General features: G+C 40.9%; 1 protein-coding gene across 5 annotated transcripts in view; it reads left to right on the top strand.

The window, feature by feature from the left end:
* Positions 1-1,451: 1,451 nt before the first annotated feature.
* kat6b (K(lysine) acetyltransferase 6B) overlaps positions 1,452-27,987 on the top strand; it is a 30,682-nt gene continuing 4,146 nt past the window's right edge. Inside the window, exons 1-16 of one of the 5 annotated variants that reach the window (XM_008436951.2) lie at positions 1,452-1,790; positions 4,916-5,774; positions 11,914-12,022; positions 14,208-14,323; positions 14,521-14,602; positions 15,112-15,241; positions 16,301-17,229; positions 19,931-20,052; positions 20,813-20,925; positions 21,032-21,173; positions 21,341-21,502; positions 21,896-21,989; positions 23,959-24,190; positions 24,457-24,616; positions 25,365-25,613; positions 27,053-27,362. In XM_008436951.2, coding sequence (XP_008435173.2) covers positions 5,157-5,774; positions 11,914-12,022; positions 14,208-14,323; positions 14,521-14,602; positions 15,112-15,241; positions 16,301-17,229; positions 19,931-20,052; positions 20,813-20,925; positions 21,032-21,173; positions 21,341-21,502; positions 21,896-21,989; positions 23,959-24,190; positions 24,457-24,616; positions 25,365-25,613; positions 27,053-27,362 — 3,568 coding nt within the window. In that variant the 5' untranslated portion in view covers positions 1,452-1,790; positions 4,916-5,156. The other 4 variants (XM_081600139.1, XM_008436952.3, XM_008436950.3 and 1 more) reach the window with 4 other exon arrangements.

The following is a 27,987-nucleotide window of genomic DNA, read 5'->3' as shown; positions in this document are numbered from 1 at the left end:
GTGTGACTTGTGTGGACAAAAATGCATTGTTGATGTCAAAGGAAAATGGTCAGACCAGTTCAGGATTATAGAAAGACAACAGTTCAGATGCTCATTCAATAAAAACAAGGTATGTGGAATTGGTATCCCACAAGAAATCCCTGAACACACAACGTCGTTTCCTTGACACAGATGGGTTGCAGCAACAGAACGCCATCCTGGATGTCTCTTCTGTTAACTAATAAGAGAAAAACTTAGGTTATCGTGAATATTCACCAAACTTGGACAATAAGAGATTGGAAAAGGTTTCCTAGTCTGATGAGCATCAATTTCAGATGTTGCATTCAAAGGTCAGAATTCAGTGTAAACAACATGAAAGCGTAGATTCAGTCCGTCAGTCCTGGGGCTAGTGATGTAACGGTTTGGAGGTTGTTAACCATTTCCATCCGTTTAATGACTTCCCTGTGCACCAACGACCTCGACAGTGATCCAGCGTCAATCCAAAAAAAATCACCTTTGGGGTGTGGCAGAGCAGGAGATTCACATCACGGATGTGCATCTGAGAAATCTGACCGCTACTGTGCGATACTGTCATGTTAACTCGAACCAAAATCTCTGAGGAATGTTTCTGACCACTTGTTGAGTCTATGCCACGAAGAGTCAAAGCAGTTCAACCTTGGACTAGGAAAGCGCACCTGTTTAAGTAGCCAGTGAGTGCGTTTAGTATTCATCAGAAGTTTACAAGAGCTCATCACCTGTCATAAAATCAAAAAGACTGATAACTAATTGATCTGCGTGCAGATAAGTCTTCCTTTGGGTCTGGATCCAGTGAGATGAAGCTTCATTTTTTTTTTTATTCTTGCGTCAACTGCCGATCCTCTTGATGGCCAAATGACAAGATTATTTAACAAGTGTACTAGATTATTTAAATTAGTCACTAAATGGGTCTCTACAGGAGAGAAAAGCTTTCATTTGGGCTCCTCATCCAGTACTGTGTATGTGTTTGTTATCTGATGAGAAGTAACCAATTATCTCTCTAATTACATCCGCATTACTGCATGAGAAATGAGCTTTCTGGTATTTCTTTTGCTGCAAGAGAGATGAGTGAAGGGAGCACTGATGTAGAAACTGAAAAATGTAATCATACATTAGCATTATTGCTATTGCTGTTGCTCTATCTTCAGCTCGGTGGAGTTAATTACCTGATTAGGGTGTTAAATACCCCTTATGTCAACTGTAGGAAATAGCTTCTTTAAAAATGAAAAGTAACCCCATCATATTTACATAAATTGAAGTTTAAAATGCCCAGTGGGAATTAATGTTAGTAGGTGTTACATAAATAATAATGAGGAAATATATATATATATATATATATATATATATATATATATATATATATATATATATATAGTAGTAATATGTCATGCAGGCTATAATAGAAGTGTGAAAATGTTAAGTGGGAGAGAAAAAGAATTTAAATTGACAATATCATTGTGAGGAGCGCACTAAAAAAGGGGCGACGGTCCGCTACGTTGAAGTAAAGGGATGTCTACAGTGGGAGAGGAAGAAGAAGAAGGGGGAGGGTACCACTTTGTCACAGGCTGCTATGTAGATTAACCTTTCAATTAGTTGTTATCAGGTCCTCTCCATGTCTCGGCGAGAGCTTTCCAGCCTTCGCTTTTAACACGTCAAAAAAAAAAAAAAAAAAAACCCACGAAATCGCTCGGATACGTCGCTTCGCATTTTACCCCATTCGACGTGATAAAGAAGAGGAGTACCCGAGAGAGAGAGAGGGGGGAAAACTTGAAGAGGTAAACTACCAGCAAATATTTACCGTAGCGTCTGCTCTTTTATTTTATATCTACAGATACACGTTCGTCTTCGCGCGAAACTTGGCGTTAATTAGGTCTTCTCCGCTGCTGCCGAGTAGGTTTGCGCGACATCTAGGAAGACCGTGTATATGTTTTTAAAGAGATTGTAAATGTAATATATGGGAGTCGAGAGTTGAAGCTGAAAAAAATATGGGGCTGACGATACATAACTGGGAGAAGCGGTGTTAACTTGTATTCCCCTGCTGAACGTCTTTTCTTCCTCCGGGCTCTTACTATTTCTCCTCATGGGGAGGCATTTGATAGTTAATGGTGATAAACGGGACGTTAATAATTCCACTTTTTCTTCTTATTATAATTATTTTCTCAACAAATTGTCTGCATTTATAACCCTTCTCGTACGTCATGTAGTTTAAACGTTAAATATCCCCTAGGAGGAGGAAGTATAAAGAAACCGAACAAGGATAAAGAGGCGACAGCTTGGGTACATTTGTATTTATGTTGATCTTATTGTGCTATGTAGCGCAACCTGGAAGTGCTAAAATAAATTAAACGCGTTCCGCTTTAAGTCAGTGCGTTTTTATGCAAACAAATGATCGATTTAACAAACAGCCAATTAAAGTCTAAAATGATCCAAATCACTTTCAAGTGTAACCAACTGTTTCAAGGAGGAATCCGAGTAAAGGTGGGCCGATGTTAAACGCCGCGCAAATGAGGTTAAATATTTATTCTAGCCAGTTTACGTACGTTACCACGCGTTTGTAACTTATTAACAACCCTTTTATGTCCACTTAAGCCGTAAAATTCGGCGTTTTTTACGAGCGTTTAGAGGTGAAAGCTATCGATTCATCACCAGAGGCACCTTAAGAGGCGGGTTAACAGAGTGAAGTGACAGATCACACAGCCAGTGACGTGCCTCTCGGAGTGAGCTCATACATAAAGATTGACGTGCGCTTTATCAAACCAGGGATCGGATCTCGCCTTTACAGCCAATATTGAAGTTGCTGGGGAGGGCGCATTAGCGTTAGGTGAGGTTTAATGAGACTCCATTGGATTGTAATCAGCGTCATGTCGGATTCATGTAAACTACAACATTGTAACAAAATGGCGACCGCTAGTTTAGGTGACATCGGGGGTAAAGCTGGCAGCACTTGACGTTTATCAGCCCAACTCGGCGGAGCGCGACTCACGGGGGTTTGTTACGCAGCTATTACTGCTTTTCTTCTCCTTTCTTCGGATAAACGGCTCCGTGGGGGGGTAAACATGGTGTCGGAGCAGCTGTCAGGATGTGAGCATTGATTATACGGGTGTCATTAAGGCTCGCGCTGATCGGGTTGCTCGTTTGTCGAGCTGTCAAAAAGTGTCGCGCGGACATCTAACGGTTAAAACTTTGGCTTCTTGTTCTGCTTTCTCCATTTTATGTATTTTTAAACCAGACACTTAACGCAGTTGTGTTTTTTTTTTTTTTTTTTCCAAAAATAACGCGGTGTTGAAATAAATGTAAACTTTCGAAGGAATCTGAAACCGAAAATATGGATCTGTCGAAGACAGCGAGTAGTTTTCCACAGGTCATGAGAAGTTTCTAGATAGCTGTCATAGTGTGAATAACTTGCCCTTTTTTATTTGAGAAAACGGTCTCTTTTGAATTGGACATCTGGTTTGGTGTGCGGATTATGGTGTCAGACTACGGATTAAGTCACTTTGATTTCCTTAGCAGCAGCCATGACAGCGCCTGCATCTGTTTTTATCCATCTGTTTCTCGTGTGTTGGCACATCTTTAAAAAGTCCTGCATTCCTTAGCTGTAACCTTTTTATACTACACGGCTAGTGTTAATGTTTAGAAATCAGGGCATCTGATGTGCTTGTTTTATTCATACCTAACACGACATTTTATGATCACTAGCCCCTTGCAAAAGTATTCACACCCCTGGAACATCTCCATATTTTCTCAGCAACCACAAGATTTAATATATTTTCAATGATGAATTGTTTCTGTTATGGACCAATGCAAAGTAGTGCTTACTTGTGAAGTGGAGGGAAAGTGATGCATGCTCTTCATTTTTTTATACAAATAAAAATCTGTAAAGTATGACATTCATTTGTGCTCGGAGCCACTCATACTTTATAAATCTGGAAAATGAAATGTTTGCACATTTTTCAAAATATTTTAAGTCATATGTGATAAACGGCGATTTCCATTGATTCTCATTTAGCTAGATCCAGACTTTGACTAAGCCATTTTAAGACATGACATTGCTTTAATCTAAATGATCCAATGGTTTCTCAGGCTGTGTGTTAAGGGTTGTTGTCCTGCTGAAAGGTGAACTTCAGCCTCAGTCAGAAGTCTTTTGCAGCTTCTAACAGGTGTTTTACTAGGAATGCCCTATATACTTGCTTATTTCATTGCCTTATCAACTCTCATCAGCTTCCCAGTCCCTACTGGATAAAATCAGCATGACGCTGCCACTACCTTGAAGGGGTTTTGTCCAGGCTAATATGCAGTGCTTGATTTCTGCTACACAGTTTTTCACACAGCCCAAGAAAGAAAAAAGTGCTCTCATCTGACCAAAGAACCACATGTTTACAGTGTCCCTAAATGGCTTGTGAAACAGTGCAGACAGTATTTTTATGGCTTCCTTTCAACAACGACTTTCTTTTTGCTACTCACCTATAAAGGCCAGATTTGTGATATGCATAACGAATATTGTTTTTATAACATGACCCTGCTTTCAACTTCTCAAAAACCGTAACCTAACCTGTCTGGTGTGTTCCTTGTTTTGTGGCTCACTAATGTTCTCTAACAATCATCCGAAACCTGTTAGATTACGCTACAATCAGGTGTACTCTATTTACTAATTAGGAAACCTCTGAAGCCAGTTTATTGCACTGGATTGTATTTAGTGCTGTCACAATAAAGCACACTTATAGATTTGTATACGTAAAAAGTTTTGAACACTGTTTTAAATTTCTACCATTTAACTACTTTGTGTTGATTTGTCACCAATCAGTTTAAAGCTGATTTATACCATATCTGTGAATATTGTACATATTGTGAGTAGTAATTAAATCGTCTCAATATTCATTTGTTTTTCTGTTTCCTTTTGCAGATTTGATCTCGGATTTTAATACAGACCTATTCCAGGTCATGTGATACCTACACCAGTGTGGAATTTACTCGTGCCAACTTTTCCTCAAGCTCACCCTTGGACCCTGAGGACATATTTCTGGATGCTGTTGTGGAACCTAACTTCCTGACCTTTTACCCAAGGATGTGGATGTACCTTGCTTTCGGCTGCAGAAAGAGGGAATCTTTATGGATCACGTTTCTGTGAGGCTTATTGTTCAACCATGGTAAAACTTGCAAACCCTCTCTACACGGAGTGGATTCTCGAAGCAATACAGAAAATTAAGAGGCAAAAGCAGAGGCCTTCTGAGGAGCGAATTTGTCATGCGGTGTCCACGTTGCATGGACTGGACAAGAAGATCGTCCTTGAGCAGTTGGATTTAAGTGTTCATGATGGCTCTGTCCTTAAGGTTACAAATAAAGGAAGCGCCTCCTACAAGGACCCAGGAAACCCTGGAAGAATCGGATCAATATTGCCTGCAAATGCACCTTTGCCGTCAAAGGAATCTATATGGAATTCAAGTGATCTGCGCCATATCGATTGGAATAAAATACTCAGGAGGGCCATCGAGGGTCTGGATGATACCCATGGCTCCTCACTTAAGAACATTGAGCGATATCTGAGGAATCAGGACGATCTGTCAGAAGTTGTTGATAATACCGCTTTCCGTCAGAGGTTACGGCTAGCCGCGAAGCGGTCAGTCAACAATGGCAGGCTGTTAAAAAACGGCCCTCGGTATAAACTCAGCCATGGCAGCGTGGAGGGAAGGAACCCCAGGTGTCCAAGTGCTTCCCCCTTGGTCCTGTCATCAGTGACACTCCTCCCTCATGAGCGCGAGCAGGTATACACACCTTGACTTCTGCACTCTCACTCACTTACTCCAAGCTAAAAAAACAACAAAAAAAAAAGTTTTTAAACAATGATGCAGGGAGCATTATCCCTAAAGGCCAGGGACAGTTGTGAGTCTTTGAAGTGAGATTATGTTAAAAAAATTTAGACAGATAAAATCTTACCTGCAATACAGGAATCTTTTGGTTCAACTCCACATTAGTAGGTCCAAGTGGGTAAAGCGAGGAGGGTCCGTGCATCCTGAAATGTTTTAAATGTAAGTATCTAAAATCAAGGCCTAAAGAATTAATAAAACAAAAAATTACATTGGCCTTAAATTTCTTATCTTAAATTTTGTGGCAGCATTACTATTTAATCTCTCATATACTATGTAGGTTTTTTTTTTCCCCATGAGACTTTCCCATCAGGCAAATGTTTGTGTCACTTTATTGTGTTGTGTGACTCAAGGCGGTTGAAACTACTGGTAGCTATCTGCTAATTTATACTTGCTAGCTAGCAAATGTATATTAGCAGCTATGTTAGAAGGAACTATTGGTTCTGGTTCCTGGAGTGGAAATGGAGGGAGGAGATAAACTAGCCATCTAAAATAAAAGGCTAGCAAGCTCGCTTTTCTGCCTCTGTCAAAGGTTAAGTGCAAACTTATCGCCAGTAGGGTGGACATTGTTCATCTTCGCCATTGGATCACTTCCGTTGCCAACCCATACAATGCTACATTTATTCTGTGTAAAAAAAAAAGTTCTTAAGAAGTCTTAAATTTGGTGAAATTGGTGAAACCTGCTGAAACCCTGAGTGAGAGAGTTGGCCAAGACCAAGACTGACTTTTATCGTCCTAAAACGACTCCAGCCCACTTCCAAGAGAAGATGGGGGGTCAGAGTGGGTGCACCACCAATAATCAACCTGAGAGCTTAACATTTAAAGCATACTTACCAGTGGGGATGACTACCTCATGTAAAAGTAAAGCTCTTCCTCTGGAATCCATGAGCCGCTGCTGCTTTGAGGGTACCACAAGGAAGAAGTTCTCTTTAAGGGATAGGTTAGTGTCATGAAACCAAAAACCAATAAAAAAAGGTGACAGCAATGTTTAAAACTCCTGAATTAGCTTTGATTTTCATCTGCCTAATTGAAGACAAGAAAGCAAGAAAACCACTGAGCTTCAGAATTAATACAAAGTTAATTAGCATTGGTAAACATGAGCTCACATTCTATTTCCTGCTGGCATTTGTCGTGGAGTTTGATTGGATGAATGCGCCAGAGCAGACCTTACAGCTGATATTTAATGCTAGCTGCATAAATGCCATCTTCGACTCAGTTCTTAGACGCTGCTGGTCTTTTAAAAATTAGGTTATTGAATCCTCCTCTAGTCTAAGCACAGTGTTGAACTGCCTCTTGCAGCAGAGCCGGTGCTGATTATAGTTTAGCTGCTTATGAAATGTTCATAACCACAGGATGTTGCTTAAAACAGCGTGAATAAATTGAGTTGATGATAACGGGCTAGTTGTTTGAAGTTACATTAGGATAAAAGTGTGATCTGTGTAATCTAGAACTGATAAATTCACAAATTTTTGCTGGTTCTCTGGCTGTGGAAACCAAGCTACTACTTTTTCTTCATTGAACCAGTTGACCACTGACAGTTATTCTTCATAAACTGCCATGGCGTTTTGGGGAATGTGAGTTGTTTTAAGGTGGTAGGGGTCTGCTTCAGTCTTGATCTATTCACCAACCTTTATCTTTTGCTTCAAAGTCTTAACTAATCTGAATTTGTGCTTAACAAAGATACTAAAGCAGCCAGACATGGAAGGTAGGATACCGAAGCTGCTATCTGAACAAAACTGGTCCACAAGGGATGATGTGGTGCAGGTTTTAGATGTTTCCCTGCTCGAGCACAGCTGACTTAAATGAGGGGATCATTAGCAAGCAGCTGCACAACTTGAAAACAGGCTTAGGAGTTAATTTAATGATTTGAATCAGGTGTTGGAGCAGGGGCACATCTAAACTTTTTAGGACATGTGCCTTTGAGGAGCAAATTGGCCCACCTCTGCTGCGAAATCACGTAAAAATAATTTAGACACTGCTTAGAAATGCGATGGGCATTGCTTTCTATTTGTCTTGCTAGTATTTGATAAAGTCTCCCATAAAAACAAGCGTCCATGACGTCACGTAATACAGCTGCTCAGATTTCTTTTCTTTTCTCCTTATTTCTGTTTCAAACCAAATGCCCCCTTCACAGGTGTTTATTGTTACCTGCTGATCAGCTCGACTCATGTGCCTCTTGTGATGTCATCCACCCAAATACAAGCAAAGAAGAATTATTTTTAACAAAAACTGACTTCAAACGTCTTGAACTTTCCATTTTAAAATGCACTGCAAGGTTGTGAAAGGTAAAGGTTGTTTTTTTTTGTCCAAAATGAATTTAAAGCCTGGATAGTGTTTTTTCTTTGTAGGAATTTTACTACTAAAGCCTTAATATTTGGGGTTTTTAGATGTCACTTAGAGTCCATCCTTTTACGTCCGTGTCGCTAGTTCCATAACAAGAGAGCTTGGATTATCAGAAAGTCATGCTGACAGTGTGTGTGGTAGGCAGTCTGCAGTGGTCTTCCCACAGGTTATGCAACCCTATCCTAATGACCTTAAAGGATGGGACTGACTTGTCTTACGAGCTGCAATAGAACAGCTATTTTATTGGTAATTTGTAGGGGGCATGAGAATGTGTTGAGTAAGGAACCCTTTGGTGCTCTCTGCCTGCATGCAGCTGTTATGAGCTTCGTGCAAACAAACATGCCAGAGGGAGGAAATAAGAACCTGACAAACAAACTTCCAGGTTACCGATACCGCTGCTCTCGCCTCCTCCTGTGTTTCTTTTTTCTGATGCCTTTGCAATACGAAACGTCCTAGAAATGGCAGCACTTATGCTAATTGCAATGTGATTTGTAGTTTTTGATGGAAAACAGTTGTCGTTTTGCAGCTTCTGTTAAGCGCAATGTGCAGTCGTCTGGTTTTGTTGTGGAGGCTTTTAACGTATCTCGTGTTGGGGCTTATCGAGATTAAGCGCGGTCTCATGCTTTATGCACAAGTTGTGCAGCTGAAGTGGTGAGCTGCATCAGGCAACAGAGATGTCACCCCACTCCCCGGCAGTTTCGCAGTGAATAATCAGGAAGCGACACCTTGATACTGCAGCCACAACTGTGACTGTTGTCTGTGGTCAGGCCAAAAGTGAAACCGAGAAGTGCTGCAGAGACACTGTGTCCTGCGACGGCTCTCAGGAAGGGCCCCACTGTTTTCCATTTGGAACATTTCAACCCCTCGCTCCCGGCCCTTGATGACATCACCACACCAGTTCAGGTTTAACATTTACTTCAAAGGATGAGACGTTTCTGCCTGCTTAGCTGTTAAGGCGCAACGAGAGAGAGCGTGTGTGTGCGTGCTGATAATGAGAGATACTTTGAGGTTAAAAAAAGAGCAGTCTTGGTTTTAGAGTTTATTAGATTCTGAAGAGACTCTGGCAGGAACAAAGACAAGGAATGAGAGTGTTTTTTTTTTTGTTTTTTTCCCCTGCTGTGTTATGCAACCACTTGAGCTCCCTCTCGCTCTACCAGCAGTGTTCTAATAGGACCCCACCCCCTCACTCAGGACAGCCTGCTCTTTTGAAGCAGCATAATTTCCTGTAATGTTCTTAATTTAGAATCCCCAAGTAAATCATCAGCATCTCTACAGCTGTGTTTATTTTTTGCATTTTAGCCTCTTATAAATTGCAAATTGCTATTGATTATAATCACTAGAGCAAAACAAAAAAAAAAAAGAAAGAAATCCTCATGGAAATGAATCTAGTTCCTGGGTTAGACTTTGTAGCTCAGAGCTTGTTATGATCCTCTGTTTGGAAATGTTACTACATTGTCAGTTTGCTTGCTAATTTTTTTGTAACTCAAAAATATAAAACACGAATTAATCAATCAACCAAAGATCAGAAACAGCCAATCGATTTCCCTATTTCCTACCTTTTGAACGCATAACAACTAACTAAAGTTTTTGGTGCATAAATGTATCAACTGGGAGGATGTACTTTGAGCTTTGAATAAAAGTCAGATATTTTCTGTTCTATTCCAGACTACTACTTTGGAAGAGAGGCTGTAGCTAATGTGGTTCTTACATGCGATGTTTCCCCCTTATGTTGTTGTTTAGACATGGGGTAACATGAGATTATCATAGCATGGTGGTCTTGAGGAAAGTAGAATGATTTCACTCTTTGTAGAATAACTAAAATATATGTTTTATGTTAGCTGGGCTATCTGCTGCAGTATAAAGCCTGCAGTCAACTGCTTTCCAAACTTATCACTTGTAGCTTGCCAACTGTTTTGAAGCAGTGTCATATGATCCCGCTTAGTTTCCACAAGACAGTCTGTTTTAATGAGCGGGAGTGTTTGCAAAGAGATGAATTTCTCTTTCTTGTTGATGAAGTAAAAGTATAGTTTCTCTTTTTAGGCCAGCTGACAGGCAGCGGGCACCAACAAATGGAAGAAAGGGAATGCTTCATTAATCTGCACTCGATAAAGCCAGAAAAAAACTCAAGTCGCTCTGGCTCCTTCTCCAACAACTCATTAAAAGCACTGCAAAACATTGAAGTGGTATGATGAAAAGGTTCGTAGTATTGAAACGCAAAGTGTCGGTATGCTGAACGACCCGTGTCTGGTTGGTTAGAGTAAAACGTTTTTTTGGGGGGTTTTTTAACGTTTGTCAAAGCTGCATGAATTGCTTTCGACCGTTGATTAAGTATTCTTTAGTATTTTAAGTATTTTTTTACTGCAAACTGAGTGAAATCATGTAATAAGAATACCAAACGGTCTTCTGTGGCTATATCAGACAATAACTGTAAAACTCAATTGAGTCCAGTAAATTTTATTACAAGTATTTTTTATCACGCAGTCACAAATGTTTGTGGACTTTCCTCTTTTCCAGTCGCTTCTGGTTCACCTAATGCCCCAGATATATTGACCTGGCAGGTTGGAAAATAGAGCAATCATCGACGTGGAAGTAAACTGCTTCCCCTCTCTACAACAACACATTGATGGAGCCAGGAACAATGACCAAACGGCCTCTGCTTCCCACCCCCCTGGGCATCATTTGGATGGTGTGACAGATTAAAATAAAAGTGCTCCAGCTCCTCCTACTTTGTGTGTATTGACGTAAATGAAATGACAAATAAAATGTCCACCTCTGTGTGATTGAGTGGAGGCCAGCTCAAGGTCAGCGCCGGGGTAGATTTGAAAGATGCAAATTTGGTTTGACTCAGGATGCTGATCTGCGTCATAGAAACCAGGAACTAATTATGGGCATCCCCAGAGTGCCATTCAGAGCCGTAGTCAGTTGGTAAGGCCTTAGTGTGTAAACTGATGATGAGGTGCGTTATTTATGGTCACACCCAGAGAGTGTTGTTTTCCATTATGAACTTCCTCCCTGTAGTCTGTTTGCTGCTCCGCTTGAGCCGTTTATGTTTGATCTTGATTTCCACATATGATCGGTTGCGTTTAGACTGCTCCTGTGTTAAGTTATGACACTTAAGTTTCCTTTACCTTCCTTCATTCTGAGTGATCAATGGGGAGAAATCCTCTTAAACCTCGAGCTCATATTTTACTCCTGAACTGTGCCATAAGCCCTGAAATGAGTGTTTGTTCTGAGACTTGTAACGTTTACAGTGGATCACGGCAGTAACAATGAGAGCATGTTATATTATTGAGGTAATTTGATTACATGCTGGTTAATCCTTTCAGACTCGAGTGCAAGCTTTAAGAATTGGATTAAGCCCTTAAACTATGATTACCAAGATCACTTACACATTCAGATGTAATGGATAAAAGGAGGTGAATCTCAAACGCAGCATTTCTCTTAGGATGAAAGCCATTTATTATTCATTTCTAGTCTGTGAGAACTCCTCTCCCCCCCCCCATTTTCTGAGCTTCTGCTTTCAGACGATATTTTTGCCACTGTTTTATTAAACCCACAGACTAGTTTTATCCTCTTTGACTCAACCAGAGATAATACTACAGTCATCTCTTAAAGTTCGCACCGAAACATGCTAATGGCCACTTCCTATTCATGCGTTTTAAATACTTTCTTTTTGTTCTTTTTCTCCACTCAGCTCCGGGTCGACCCCATCCCAATATGCAGTTTCTGTCTCGGGACGAAGGAGTCAAATCGGGACAAGCGGCCGGAAGAGCTGCTGTCCTGTGCAGACTGTGGAAGCAGTGGTAAGCGAGCTTCTGTAACGCTTCATTGAGCAAATGTTTTCAAAATCATTCCTTTCTGTTACAGATACTAAAGTGATGTTAAAGTAGCACAAAAACTGGAATTGGAATGGATTAGAGGTGGGAAAATGTTCGGAATATCATTGTGGCGTTAAAGAAACCAGCAAATTTTAGCAGTGTACCATTTTATTTGCAAAAGTATTCACATCAAGTGAACATTTTCACATATTATGAGGTAGTTGTAGTTGTGACATAAAAAGTGAAAGAAAGCATATTTTCAAAGTATGCCCCCCCCAAAAAAAACATTGAAAAGCATCAGAGAAAACACTTTGAATAACAACTTTTTTGCTTCTTATGGGCTTTTTATATTTAGAACCAATCAAAGTCAGATTTGATGGATATTGTTTCTGACCAGAAATGTCTTAAACATGGTGCTGCCATCACACCCAACTCTTTTACATAAAAGCCAGATTTGTAGCGTGCAAGAGTAAAAGTTGTCCTGTTGACTGATTCTCCCATCACAGCTTTAGATCTCTGCAGTGAAGTTCAACGGGTTTTAATGCCCTGTATGCCATAACTTATATAAAGCTGAAAACATTTTCAAAAAACCAGCAAACATTTTAAAGGTCCTGCTGAGAGCATAGCCAGTTTCACACAAAAAAGACCTTCAAACAACACATGGTTGTCCTCAAAAACAAACAACCAACAATGCATAGAAGCAATTATTTTAGACTTGCCTCAGTTTTGAAGTTTTATTATAGCAAAAATAATTTATTATACACAGACCAGGGAAGACATTGTTGTATCCATGAATTTGAAATGATTGACGATGCATTGAAGCAAAAATTCTGTTGGCCTCATAAAAAGTAGCATCCTGCTTGAAGATTTATTCAGAAAGTTGCCATGTAAGCAAACTTTCCTGTTCGTTTTTTTTTTTTTTTTGTCGTCACTGAGCATACAACTGTCTTACTAGAGTCAACTTTATGGAAACTGTAAGTGTTTAAATGGACTGGTGGGTTTGTGTTTAGAATCGGTGTAGCGTCACATTGCGGACGGATAATTGACTCATTTGGTGCGAGCTAAGAAGTCGCAGCTTCTGGCGATGCTGAGAGGCTAATTAGATCATGTAGTGCAAATGTAACACATGATAAAACTCCCCCCAAAATATGCACATTCTGCCATTTCCTAAAGGCCAAATTTTTTTTAACATATTCAGTGTGATTTATATATTTTTACAGATGCAAATTTGTTTTACTCTGCTTGACTTTTCTCTAACATTTAAGATGGTGAAATGATGGCCCTTATTAAAAGTCAGATCAATGGTGACTGTTTTTTTTCTTTTCTTTTTTCATCATCTTCTTCTTCATTATTGTGTTTAATGAAGTTTTGCTGGATTGAATGAACAAACAGATGGATTTAGACAATGTGGCATGGAATGCAATTTGGAAATCCATTTTTTTTTCTTGACTTATCCAAACATATAAAAAATCTAACTTTGTGAATTGCAAGTCAGGCAGGAGTAAAACTATTCCAGGTGACTGTCAAAGTCCAAAATCAATACAAGTAATTTTTTTCTCCAGTTCAGGTTGTGGAGTAGAACGTCCCAGTTATGGCCCCGTTCCTGCCTCACAGCAGATTGTTGGTATTCCTTTTAGTGGTCCTTTGTTCCCGTAAAATTACCTCAACCAAGGAGTCATTTATGTTTGAACAATTATTTTAAACGCCGTAAGGAATTGTTCTCCCAGTGACATTTTTATAGCTCAAATTTGACAGAGCGCCGTCGAGGTGGTTTTCATTAACCACTTTTAGTGTACACAAATTGTGCTCTCACTGTAAAACAGCTGTTTTACAACCATGAGAGGGAGCAGCGTGAGAGAGACGCCGAGCTTTTTACATGACTTTCATGGATCGCCTTCCATTAGAAAGAGCTCTGCTGCTGTTTCTGCCTCATTAAGATCAAATTATCTGTAATTAGCAGCTCAGATGTTTGATCATACTGATTTTAGGCAGAAGTCGTGGCGAGGAGAGAGAGCGGCGCGGACACACAGGCACGCCATTGTTTTTATGATTTTTAGTGTTAATGTTTAACTTTAATGTGTGAAGAGATGGAAAACGATAGCTGTTGCTTGTTGACTCAGCCTGCGCTGGTAGAAGCATGTCATACTAAAGTGTGTTGTCGTTTCTCAAGGGCATCCATCATGTCTAAAGTTCTCCCCCGAGCTGACCTCAAATGTAAAGAGATTACGGTGGCAGTGCATTGAATGCAAAACCTGCAGCTCCTGTCGAATACAGGGGAAAAATGCTGTGAGTATAATGTGTTCATCTTAATACACGCTTTTCAGTGCCGATGGCTTGACGGTAGATCTCGGAGGATTTGTCAAGATTTGCAAACCCTCTCGTGTGCAGAGTTGGGCTTATTTCTCCTAAAGACATTAAATGACAGTGGTGTTACACGTATGCAGCTGGGACGTCACTTACACACGCCTGCTGTTCCCTTTCAGGACGAGATGCTTTTCTGCGATTCGTGCGATCGGGGCTTTCACATGGAATGCTGCGATCCGCCACTTTCAAGAATGCCAAAAGGTGAGGTGTTTACACTGTCTGCCTTCTCCGCTTGCTCCCCTTCTGCTGTCAATTCAAAGCCTTCGCTTCACAGACCGCCGTTTGGGGCTGTCACTCAGCACACCAAGAAGCAGCAGTGGCTTATTAGGGGCTTTGCATGCATATCAAATTGTCCCAGCATCCCTGGGGAGATCTTCTATCTCTGGATTACAGTACTGACCCTACAGCAAGGCTTGTAATGATTCCACACGTACTGAAGTTGGGTATTTGGCAGGCAGTGCATACATGTCACATAGCTTAGCTCAACAAGCTGACACGAAGTCTATTTCACCGGCCAGAGAATTGACCCCATGTTTTTCCTATGGATTTTCGCTTTGTGCTGAGTAATTGATTGGTCATTGTGAGCTGGTGGGATTCTCGCCAGCGCTGTGCATTAAAGGAAATGTTTGAAATGAATGTGCTGTTTGTCCCCTTGCTTGATGAACCCTACCAAAAATAAAATGGTACTTCTCTGCTTGGACGCCCTCCAGGAACCTGGATCTGCCAAGTGTGCAGGCCGAAGGAGAACGGCAAAAAGCTACTGCACAGGAAGGCTGACGAGATCAAGCGTCGATATGCAAAGCCGATTGGACGACCGAAAAATAAGCTCAAACAAAGAATGTAAGTGTGCACTGTTTAAAGTAATGGTGTCTTATTAGGCAACAGATGAATGTTCCATTTAGTGTAATGTCAGTGCCCATTTATTCTTAAAACACAGTTAAAATAATACAACTTGGACATAAAAACGACCAGAAATAAAGCTGGCCGCTTAAATTGCTATACCCAAGCTTGTTAATAGAAAGTTAAGTGCAAGAAAAAGGTCTGTTAGAAAAGGGTCCAGGAAAACACGCCATCTATAAAATATTGTGAAATAAAGCTAATTCAAAAGATTCACAAACTGTGCATTGCGGTTGGAGTTAGAGCTTTATGAGCCACCAGACGCAGATGCATCCAGGACTTGAACTACATCTGTCTCACATGGGTCTGACACAAAGTCAAAGTTTGGGCTAAAGAGAAAAATGCTGAATTGTTGCTCAGTGGTTCAGATACTTTTAAATGAAAGTCAAATCTGCATTTAATTTAGAAATCAAACATCCAGAGTCTGGAGGAAGAGTGGAGAGGCACAGAATGCAAATTGCTGTAAGTCCAGTGTGAAGTTTCCACAGTGAATGATGATTTTGGGAGCCGTGACATCTGCTGGTGTTGGTCCAATGTGTTTTATCAAGTCCAAAGTCAGCACAGCTGTCTACCAGGAAATTTTAGAGCACTTCATGTTTCCCATTGCTGACAAGCTTTATGGAGATGCTGATTTAGTTTCCAAGCAGGACTTAGGGTCTTGTCACACTGCCAAAAGTACTAATACTTAATGAACATGGTACCACAACCCACAAGCAAGATCACCTAAACTAAACCCCATGGAGAATCTCAAGTATTTTTACAAGGAACATGATGCACACCAAAGACATTCAAGGGGCTTACAAAGATTATGTGACTCAGAAGAATATGTGTAATTCTTCTGTGTACTATATGTATGTAATATACAAATTTTCTGAGAAACTTAATTTGGGTTTTCATTAGTATTAATTCGATTTTTTTTCTTACTTTTGAATGATATTCTAATTTCTTAGTAAGTAATGCTGCTGCCTTCTAACAACAGACTCCTTCTGCTTGTCACTGCAGGTCTGTAACCAGTGGTGATGGCTCCATGGTAGCACTTGGAGGAAGGGGGTCACCTGGTAGGGGTCAAAAGATTACCGTCTGTTCCACACCTTCATCTGGTCATGCTGCATCTGTGAAGGACGCCAGAGACAGATTGACTGTCGCAGAGCCTTGTTGTGCGGTCAACGCCTCCCAATTCACCCCCTCCCCTCCCACCACCACCACTCCCTCCCTCACGCCCACCTCCACCCCAGCCACACTCACTGTTAACAAGAAAACCAAAGGGCTTATTGATGGGCTTTCCAAATTCTTTACTCCTTCCCCTGTGGGCCGTCGCTCGCGAGCCGTAGCCATAGAGTTGAGCTCTAGAGACAAGGGCACGCCCAAGCTGTCCCAGCGTCCAGAACCGTTCGCCTTTGCTGCTGATGCCCCTCATAAGATAACCCCGACATCCTCTGCACTTCCTGCCACTTCCACGTCACCAGGACTTAGCTCCCCCCCGCAGGTGTCCAGCAGCTCCACCTCGGCGAACTCGCCTCAGAGCTCTTCCAGCCAGTCTAGTGTTCCTTCCCTGGGTAGTCTCTGCAGTAGCAGCCAACTGAAGGGACTCTTTGATGGACTCTCTCATATTTACACGACTCAGGGACAGTCGCGGAAAAAGAGACTACCGTGCTACGCACCACCTAAGCGCAGGCCCTATAAGCAGGACTTGTCCCAGTGCCTTGGAAAGAACGAGTTTAGCAAAAATAGGTTCCACCCCACCTCTGCAGGGTCTGGCCGACTCAGAGGACCCCCTTTTAAGATGGTCAGTCATTTCAAATGCAACCCTTTCCTTAAAAATCACAGGACACTAGGCAGACTGAAGTATAGAGTGAGAGCTCACAACGGAGCCACCTCACCAGAAAAGGGAGACTTGACAGATGGAAGAATTAAGCCTGAGAATAATCATGGTAAGCAAGGCTCAAAATACCAGCCAAGACCTGCGTCTCCACATCTTTAAGCTTCTTTTTTTTTTCTTTTTTTTTTTGTTAAGCTTGACACTAGCAGTTGTAGAGCTAATATTTTCTTTTTGAAGTCACCCTCAACATTCTAACAGGCTACTAATCCTCCTCCTGATTTGAATTAGTTTTAGTTCATTAACACAGTTTCGTTGCGTTTTGACTTGGCTGCGAAGTTTCAATGGCTTCCATCTTCTCGCCCGTTGGCTTTTTGTCATAGTGCATGGCCCACTAACTCCCTCATACCGCTCCTTGCTCTGTCCTTGACCCTCTCCAATAGTGCGCACATTGTGATCACCGCACAGTAGAGCCTGTAGTCACATTGCGCTCCTCCTCATCCCACCGTGTCTTCTCAGCCAGTGGTCATTAGGCGCATACAACCCAGTAATTCAGCCACCCAAGTTGACTCAGAGCTGACACGATGATTACACCCAGAAGTGCACTCACCCTCACATCTTACTGTCCACCAGAATGAAGTCCAAGTAGGAATAATAACAGAAGAAAAACTAAAGGATATACATACTTCAAGAAGTTTTGAGCTCCTGCTCAAACAAGCGGCAGTATATATTGCCTTGCAAAGGTGTTTATACCCATGGATGTTTTTTCACATTTTGTCACAGTACAACCACAAACTTTGAACCGTCATTGGGGTTTATGTGGTTTTTTTGTGATGGAGCAATATGAAGCATTAATCTACAGGTGACGACTAGTTCTCACCTTTTTTTTTTTTTTTTTAATGTTTGGTGTGCATTTGTGATCACCTTTAAATATATACTTTGTAGAACTAAGTTTTGCTACAATTACAACTGCAGGATAGCTAGGTTTTGTCTCTAAGAGCTTTGTACATCCACAGACTAAATGCAAAATAGGTCATGTTCTGTCAGTTTAAGTCAAGACGATCTGAGAACAGCTGTGGTGTAGGACGTGTATGAGAGCTGTGAGACAGCAGTGAGGTGTACTGTAGGAGTGACGGAGGAGTTCAAGGTGGATGTGGGACTTCGTCAAAGGTCAGCTCTAAGCTCCATCTTGTTTGCTTTGGTGATGAACAGGAAGACAGTTGAGCTTAGAGTGGAGTCTCCATGGACTGTGATGTTTGCAGATGAGCGAAACAGTTCCTCTGAGGAAAAGACGGGAGGCAGAACTGGAGGTTTCAGAGCTTGAGATGTCGAGGTCGTCTTTGTAAGTGACGAGGATGGATAGAATCAGGTTTGAGTACATTGGACGGACAGCTCAAGTTAGATGTTTTAGAGATAAAATCAGAGAGGCCAGGTGGTTTGGACATGTGCAGAGGAGACAACATTTATATCAGCAGAAGGATGCTGAGGATGGAACCACAGGCTGGGAGGTAAAGAGGAATTTATGGATGTGCTGAAAGAAGACATGAAGTTAGTTGGTGTGAGGGTAGGACTAAATAGAGTGCTGAAGGGAAAAACCGAAATGGAAGAGTAAGGTCTTTGAACTTAAATTGTGAAGTCTCATTGCGGATTCTCAGTCTAAATCCTATTTCTGTGTGTTTAGGGTTGCTGTCCTGGTGGAATGCAAACCTTTTGCAGCCTCTATGGGGTTTTCTTCCAGGATTGCCTATCAACTCAGACTAGCTTTCTGGTCTCTATTGAGGAAAAGCAACTGAAGGCCAAAAAGTAAAATGTTGGTCTCTTCTAAGCAAATCACTTGAGTCCACTTTAGTGTTGGACGTGTTACACTTTTCCTTGAACAACTATTTTCTTCTTGCCACTCTTTCATTAAGGACAGATTTGTGGAAAGTACAACTAATAGATGTCCTGTCAACAGATTGGATTTCTAGTCCTCCAGAGTTACCATGGACATCTTGGCTGCTTCTCTGATTAATTCTCACTTTGCCCACTCAGTCAGTTTGGGTAGTAAAAATGCAGCTTGGTATACTCTTTCCATTTCCAGATACTAGGCTGAATAAGGGTAATTTGGGAACATTTGAAGGCAAATGGTGCAACTGGATTCAATTCATGAGATTATCAGATTAGAGTGGTGGTAAATACAAATGCATGCCACAATTGTCAACATGTTTTTGAATCTTACTTGTAAAAGGGTATGAGAGCCATGCACCCTTTTCATTCCTGCTCACAATTATGCACTATTTTGTGCTGGTATGTCACTGAAATCATATTAGAAACGTTTAAGTTTGTGGTTGTAACTTCATAAACATGCCAAGACGTTCAGAGTATAAATGCATGTGCAAGGTACTGTATATCCATAAATATGCTGATGACACTTCACTTCCACTCCTAATGGGTTTTTGTTTTGGTGGTTAAGTCATGTTGTTGATGTCTTTCATAAAATTACTGCCTGCTTTCCAACATCAGTTGCTTTTCATGTCGACACTCGCTCCACTCACTGCATCGGCTTCTTAATTCATGGGAAACTGTCTTGGTGGATGACTAAGCACATGAAAGCGGTTACGCAATTAGAGTGATTTAGTTTCACTTCATTACATTAGGGATTTTAATACAAACATGCAAAGATGATACATTATGAAATTCCTCAGAGACTCGGCAGCAGTGCTCACAGTATAAGAACATTTGCATAGAATGCATTTATGAGATTATTCAGCTGCGGCTGCTTTAAACAGGCTGGTGTTTGATGCGTTGGTGTTGATTTCTTATTGTGCCTGTGACAGGCCACCTCAGCAAGCTGCATGTGAAGCAGGAGGCCCAAGTGGACTTGGCGGCCATGTCCAGAGATCACGTCTCGGAGGAAGACATTGAGACGTTCACTCGTGTCCAGGAACTTGCTGCTCAGGTGAGAAGTGGCATAAGAAAAGTGGGGGGAATGTTGCGATTTGAGATTACTGCATGGCTTTACATGTCGGCAAAGTACTGGGATAAAGCAGGGAGAGGCTGCCACCCACACAATCACTTATCCCATTTTCTATGAAAGCTGTAGACACCTATTATTCATCCACAACTGTATGTAAATCTTTACCTCTGAACTATTTTCTGTAAACTTACAGGGACTGTTTCTATACTTTAAATGTAAGCAAAAATAGATTGAACATCCCAGGGACTAAAAATGGGTTAAAAAGGACAGAGAACTTTGAAAAATTGACTCTGGAAAACTCTTCAAGTTTGTAAAAATGTCTACGGACTCATCATTTACATCTATGTTACGTGTCATTTATTATGATTCCGCTTTCTCTGGTTGTCATTTAAATTGGTGAATGCAACAAAATCTGTTATGGTTTGACTGAAATTATCATATGATTATATGGATGATAGAAACAACTAGGAAATGTTTCTATCATCCAACATTTCCCAGTTGGATGATAGAAAAACAGGCACATGCTCAGACTGTCACAATGACTGATTTGACAACCATAAAATTGCTCTTGCTGTGTTTAAGAGGCCCATCTTGTTCTCATGTGTCTTGATGTATCTGTTGCTCCCCCACGGGAAGCTTAAACTGAATTTATTTCAATATAATAACATTTACGGTACTGATGATAAGCAGCAATGTAACTTTAAATGATTAGAGTCGCTAAGCGTTTCTTCATCTCTCATAGAAAACTGGCTCTCTAACGAACGCGGACTTTGTCCGGCGTCCCGCTGTCATCGAATTCGGGAAGTACGAGATCCAGACCTGGTACTCGTCGCCGTACCCGCCTGAATATTCAAGGTGATGTTTGTTTCTGCCTCAGAAGTTTCCATCTTTTCTTGGTTCTGTTGTGAATCCCTCTCATACTAGAAGTCTAAACTTCAGCTTTAAATATTGTCTCCAACAGATTACAAAAGCTTTATCTGTGTGAGTTCTGCCTGAAGTACATGAGAAGCAAAAACATTCTCCAGAGGCACACAAAGAAGTGCGGCTGGTTTCACCCTCCCGCCACCGAAATCTACAGAAAGGACAACCTTTCCGTGTTTGAGGTCAGCTCTCCTTTATGGCAACAGAGCAACAACTGTGTACAGCATGAGATTTCACCAATGAATGAGGTCAGGAATGAGCAGGGGGAAATATACAAGCTGCTTAAACACTGTCCCCTTGCTTTCTTTCTATCTTTCTCTCTCTCTCTCCTCTGTTTTTCCGTGTTTAGGTTGATGGAAATGTCAGCAAACTCTTCTGCCAAAACCTCTGCCTGTTAGCCAAGCTTTTCCTGGATCACAAGACCTTGTATTATGATGTGGAGCCTTTCCTCTTCTACATACTTACGAAGAATGATGAGAAAGGCTGTCATCTTGTGGGCTATTTCTCCAAGGTATGGATTACAGGGTGATTTTATGGGAAACTACGGATTACGGCACTTCATTTTTTAAACGATTACAAAAAGACCTCAGTGCAATAAGTCTGCTTTTCCAGCATGGAAATTAGTTTTTTAAACTGATTTGGGGAGGATTTGAAGTATGTTTCTAATAATTTTGGCTTTGCCGAACAACTCTGACTAGCTAAATAACAGATTCTCTCATCAAGCTGATTTGCCGATAATCATCAGTTACGTACCTAATTTCTCACTCAGCCGTGCTCTTAAATTGAAAGCCATTATGTGTGTGAGTGTGTGTTTTGTGTGTAAAGACAAGGACAGTGGCAGGTGCAGTAAATTGCCAGCTTCAGCAGAGCTCTGACATACTTGATCTGTTTCTCCTTCCCTCAGGAAAAGCTTTGCCAGCAGAAGTACAATGTCTCCTGCATAATGATTATGCCTCAGTACCAAAGGCAAGGATTTGGAAGGTTCCTCATTGATTTCAGTAAGTTCTTTAATGCTTGTTTTTGGACCACCAGAAACACAATTTCACCTATTTTATTGGTCTTTACAAATAATTTTAGATTAAAAGGGGGATTTGCAGCTTGTGGCAAGGTGCTGTTATTTTGTTAAGGCTTTGAAAGGGTCTAATCAAGAGCATTCATGTGCAGTGCTTAGGCAATCACACATGATTAGGAGCGAAAAACAATATTATGGCTGCTTGTGTTATTCGATCCCTAGTAGTGTTTTCACCTAAACGGCTATTTCTATACAAAATAACAGCCCCCAATTCTCTCTTGTTGACTTGTGACGAGGTGTAGATGCTGCTTTTATGTTTGAGTGGTAGTAAATGCTGCACATACAATATTTATAGCTCTGCGGTCCACTTAAGAAAACAGTTGCTGCCTTGAGTGGATTTCTGTGTTTAGCCTGGCAGGTTTTTTTGTCCGTATAGGCATTTTTAAAAAATGGTAAAAATAATAAAAAATAAAAAAAAATCAAGAATTGTTGACTTTGTTTGTGTAAGAAATGTGTGGGGGGGGGATAGGGGGCGAGCACAGGGAGGGCGGGCGGTAATGGAGCATTTGATTTCCTGTTCACTTTTGGGAGCCATTGAGACACAGAGATGCGAGAGGATCTGTGATATTGAGAGTGAGCAGATAACAAAGACGGGGATTAAGGGAGATTGAACGCAGCTGAGTTCTGAGCTCTTTGAAGGCTTTATTGGAAAATGTAGCTTTGGTGCTGGAAGTTGTTTAGATTAAGATTTTCTGTTATATTGGATTGTTTTGGAGGAACACATTTTCACAGGTAGCTCCAAAAATACGCGTTTGCTAGGAAAATATTCCCTTTGAACTCAGAACAGAAAAGGGCAGGAAATGTTTTTCTCGTTTAATTTCATTGCAATCAAAGGCTCATTATCTTGGCTTTAGTTATAAATATTGCCACAATCAGTGCAATATTGTTATATGTTCACTGTTCTGCCATTAGATGGGCTTGTTTGGCTCTCAGAAGTGGGTGCCGTTAAAAGGCATTAATTAATTTCATGTCTCTCGTAATGGATGACCCTTTACAGGGCGGCCATGAAACTAATTACACTCGCATACATATTAGATTTTTTCTTGTTCATTATCTGTCCTTAGCGCAGCCATGTGAGCAATGACATTCAGTTGCGTCTCTGTTCGGCTCCTTTATAGTGCCAGGCTAAAGAACTTTCATCCCATAAGCTTTTTCCGCATTTTGTTGCGTTACAACCAGAAACGTTTAGATATTTTATTTGGATTGCATGTGATAGAACAACACAATAGCGCATAGTTGTGAATTTAATATGGTAATTACTTTACAAGTCTCAAAAACAACCTTCTAGTTTCTACTGTCAGTTGCACACCCCCAAAGCCCAATGAACTAACTTCTAATTTCTAATGATATTAAAAAAAAAGGACTAAAGCAAGATTCACATGACACAAATGCATAATTACCTCATATGTAAACAATACATTGTTTTCGTTCAATCAGGACACTTCAGGCCTTTCCTTGGCATACAATTAGGCAAGGATCTTGTTTTATTTTGACACCACTTAGCTCTGCTTACTTAAATGGTGGCATTAGATTTTATTTAAAGGGTGTAGGTGGGTGGGTGGAATGTAAAAGCATGCCACACTTTTCAGATTTTTTAAAACATATTCATTTTCTTTCAGCTTTACAGTTATATTTGACTTTGTTTGGTATATCAAATTAAATCCTGTTAAAATTCTCTTAAATTTGGGCTTGTAAGGCAACAAAACTTTTGCATTGCACCATTCCTTTATCGGCCTCCATCGTAGCTCGCTAGCCGTGGCTGACGACATAAAACGATGACTTCTTTGTCACATTCTGACCTCATTGAATATGTAAGGAAACAACCCAGCGGCACTATTTAGCTTGACTAAAGCATTTTTTTTTCTTGTGTGTGTGTTTGATTCGTGTCTTTTTAGGTTACCTCCTCACCAGACAAGAAGGACAAGCTGGCTCCCCAGAGAAGCCGCTGTCAGAACTGGGTCGCTTATCCTACCTGGCATATTGGAAAAGTGTCATGCTGGAGCACCTTTATAAGCACCCAGATAAACACATCAGCGTTAAAGGAATCAGCAGGGCCACTGGGATGTGTCCACATGACATCGCCGCCACTCTCCAGCAGCTTGGCATGATTGACAGACGGGACGGCAGGTCAGTTTCACAGCCACTCTCTCCTTCAGTTGCCGTTTCTGCCCGCCGTCTGACTTATCCAGGCCAGGGAGTATTTTTAACAGCATATCCATTAATGCTGCTGAATATTGACAGAAGTAAGTCAGGTTAAGTACCCCCAAGGACATGGAGCACCTGCGGTCCCGCAGAGCTTGTCTTTGTGCTTGTGTTTAACTGCACATCCCCCCGCCTCGCTTCTCTCTCCACTCTGACTCCTAATTCATGCGCTCTGCTCCTCTGTGTTGTAGGACTGTGTTGGTCAGAAGAGAGCGGCTGATTCAGGGGCACATGGAGAGGCTGAGGGCTAACCCGCGCAAGAATGAGGTGGACCCGGACGCCCTGCGCTGGACTCCCTCCACCACTTTGAACGCTGTCCTGTCTGAGGAAGAAAGGGAGGCAGAGATGGATGTAGGTTTCTGAGCTTGAGAGCAAAAAAAATGCATGTACACCTCAAAAAGTTGGAATGTCATCAAAAAATTTTGTTTGTTTTATGAAATCGTTTCAGAAAGGAAAATTTGATGATTATTTACATATTGTCAAATTTCACATCTTGACAGTTATGATTTGTGTCCTTTGCATCTTTTTCCAACTCATTTCTTCCTTCCATTCAACTTTCCATCTATATTATTGACATTGCTTTTGCAACAACTATGTGTAATGAATTTATGCAATAGGTGTTTCGCTTTTGAACAGAATCATACTGAAGTAAATTAACGTTTTATTGAGCTATGCTGGTAGTTATTTGTCTCCACGTACCTGAAATGCTTTTAGCAGATGTACGTTAGATTGGCTGAGGAGTTTAAATTGAGGCCAATAATGAAAAATTCACTTTGACTTTCAGCAGGCATCTAATGTTGTGCAAAATTACCCCTAAATCATCATATAATTGATAGTACTGAATAAACCATGAAATGCAATTTCTCTACGGTTGCTTTACGGAAATGTTTTCATCCTGACGGGCAGACGTCCAATCAGGATGCTGCTCATATTATCTGGAAGAAACCTGCAATGATTCATTTGTCATGATGTTAATTCAAATCTCTTGTTTTCCCATTAGCCTCGTTGCTCAGATGTTTTTCTTTCTTTTTTTTTTTTTTTCTTTATCCGTGCACGCTCCTTTCCCAGAGATAATGTATCTTGTCCGTTTAATTACCAGGCCGAGCGGCTGAAGGAGCAGGCCAGCTGCTGGGAGAAGGAGGAGAGGGAGAGCTACATGATGACTCACGGAAGCAGGCAACCTCTCACCAAGGTCCACTGCAAGATTCCCTACAGGACCTACGAGCGCCGGCCGGCCCCTCCGTGGTCCAGGCGCGTCCCGCGACCGGAGGTCGTGAGCGACGACGACTCCGATGGCTCACCACCCATCCTGACAAAAGCTCACGAACTGCTTTCAGCCAAGAGAAAGGTGACTTTTACTGTTTGATCTGTCCTCCATGTGATTACCACATTGATAAGTCTTTAGCTAGGTACTTCCCCTCATTAAAGAGCATCTTGTGATATAAGTTTTAATAATTACTCATAAAGTGTGCTCAGGCTCCAGTAGCTCCATCCTGTCTTCTGCAGCCTCCCCTGTGTGCCTGCAGCAGTAGATAATGGATTGTGTTTTCACTGCTGGTGTCGAGACTTTGCAGGCTAAACCTTGTTCTATTGTCAGCGGTCATGGTTAATTTACCGCCCTCTTCTGTTGCTCCTCACATCTGTTCTTTCTATAAGGCACTGCCCCCTTGTGCTACAGATAATATTACACCGAACCAGAAAATGCCCTGATACTGGCCGGCTGAGTTTATTTAGTGCCTTAGTTACAGTATTGATTTCACATTCTGCTTGTGAAAGGGGTTTTGAAGAAGAGTCGCAGGCAAGTCAGTGGGAAACAACTGAAGAATGTAAAATATAGACTGTGGTCAGCTTACTCTTGACTTTCTCATTTGTGGTTTTCCACACTGCGCTGCATTGCTTTTCACGCTGGATCTCATTTCTCTCCTCAACTGTCATTCTTAGCCCTTTTATTCAACATTTCTAATGTGATAGGGCAACACTGTTTTTTGTGTTTTTGCAGAGTAAGGGGGAGGGTGAAAGGAAATTGCTCTGTGGCCCTTAAAACAGATTTTCAGTGGCATGCTTGGAAATTAAAGAATAGGAGCTGGACTTGCAATAACTCTCACAAATAGAGCTATTTTCTCAGTTAACAGATTTTAATGCCATTGTAATGCTTTTAATGTTTACTTTATATTACATTTGGTGACTTTTATCCTTCTTCTAAAAATACAACATTTGGAAAAACTACAGTTGCAGTGACTTTAATCACACAATCTTAAATACTGCTGAAGATTTTTATGTTTCTTAAATTGCCTTTCAAAATAAATTTAAACCCCTTGAGTCTACTTACATTTTCCCACATTAAACCCACACATGTAAATGTATTTAGTTGAATTTTATGTGATAGACCAACATAAAGTAGTGCATAACTGTGAAGCAGAATGAAAATGAAGTTTTAAAGTATGATGTAGATTTGTATTCAGTATATCTTATTCCGATATCCATACGTAAAATCTGGTTCAATAAATAGATCCCACTTGTGTAACTTAATTTCTGTATAAATCCACCTGTAGTCAAAGCCTCCGGTGTTTGGTAGAGAAGATTAGCGAACAAACAAGCTAGACAGGTTGGCAACAAGCAGAGTTGGGTGATGAAATATCTCAAGCTTTGAAAATTTTACAGATCTCTATTCAGTCCTTCTACCCCACAACATTAGTCTGGGAGCTCAGGTTAAGTTTAGCTCCAATTGGAATAAAACTATTTCACTCAGCTTTTCTATTTATGATGTTTGGTTTGTTTATCTTTCAGAGCTCAGCGATTCATAAGAAGCGAGGGCGTAAAAGGAAGCGAATCAACAGCAGCGTAACGACAGAAACAATCTCTGAGACGACAGAGGTGCTGAACGAACCGTTTGACAACTCGGAGGACGAGCGTCCAATGCCCCGGTTGGAGCACACCTCCAGGATGGGAGAGATGGAGGATGATGAAGACGATGATGACGAGGAGGAGGAAGAGATGCAAAAGTACAAGATATCAGCTTTACCAATGAAACGGCGAAGAGGCCGTCCAAGGCTTGAAAAAAATACACGCAAAGACAATCTTGAGCGCTGGAATGAAGGTATTTGCATCTACTTAAAAATCATTCTTTACAAAATGTGGACAATTTTGCTGGCGATGTGTTGGAGGTTAAAATTTCAAACTTTTGTAGTTTGTGAAAAAGTCTTTAAAATGTCTTAAATTCAGGCATGTACCTAAAATGAAGGTCTTAAATGAATTTTTAAAAGCTTGCCTTTAATATGTTAACCACATAGTTCTTAAATTTTGTTATGGCAGGACTATTTATTCTCGTATGTTTTGTGTATTTTATTTTTTTTTTCTCAAGGTACTTTTCTGTCGGGCAAAAGTTTGAATCACACACATTGTGTTCTGTGACTCAATACTTTTGAGGCTACCGCTAACTCACTGCTAATATACCCTAATATACCCTTGTTTACCATAGCTAGCTTTTTTGCAAGTTTATTGCCAGTTGGATAGACAAAATGTATACATTTCTGTGGAGATATAGGTCTTAAATTCCATTCATAATGGTCTTAAAAAGTCTTAGATTTGAGTTGGGGAAACCTGCTAAAACCCCGGATTAAGCTATTGCAATGGAAGATGAGGAAATTTGAAAACTATTGACAAAACTTGCCAACAAAATTGTCTCCATCTCCACATTAAACGTCTTGTTCTGCCTGGATGGA

The sequence above is a fragment of the Poecilia reticulata genome, chromosome 19 (assembly GCF_904066995.2).
Source record: "Poecilia reticulata chromosome 19, P_reticulata-male-v2, whole genome shotgun sequence".
Taxonomy (NCBI): domain Eukaryota; kingdom Metazoa; phylum Chordata; class Actinopteri; order Cyprinodontiformes; family Poeciliidae; genus Poecilia; species Poecilia reticulata.
Note: the sequence above shows the minus strand (reverse complement) of the source record. Positions and strands in the feature narration are given on the sequence as shown.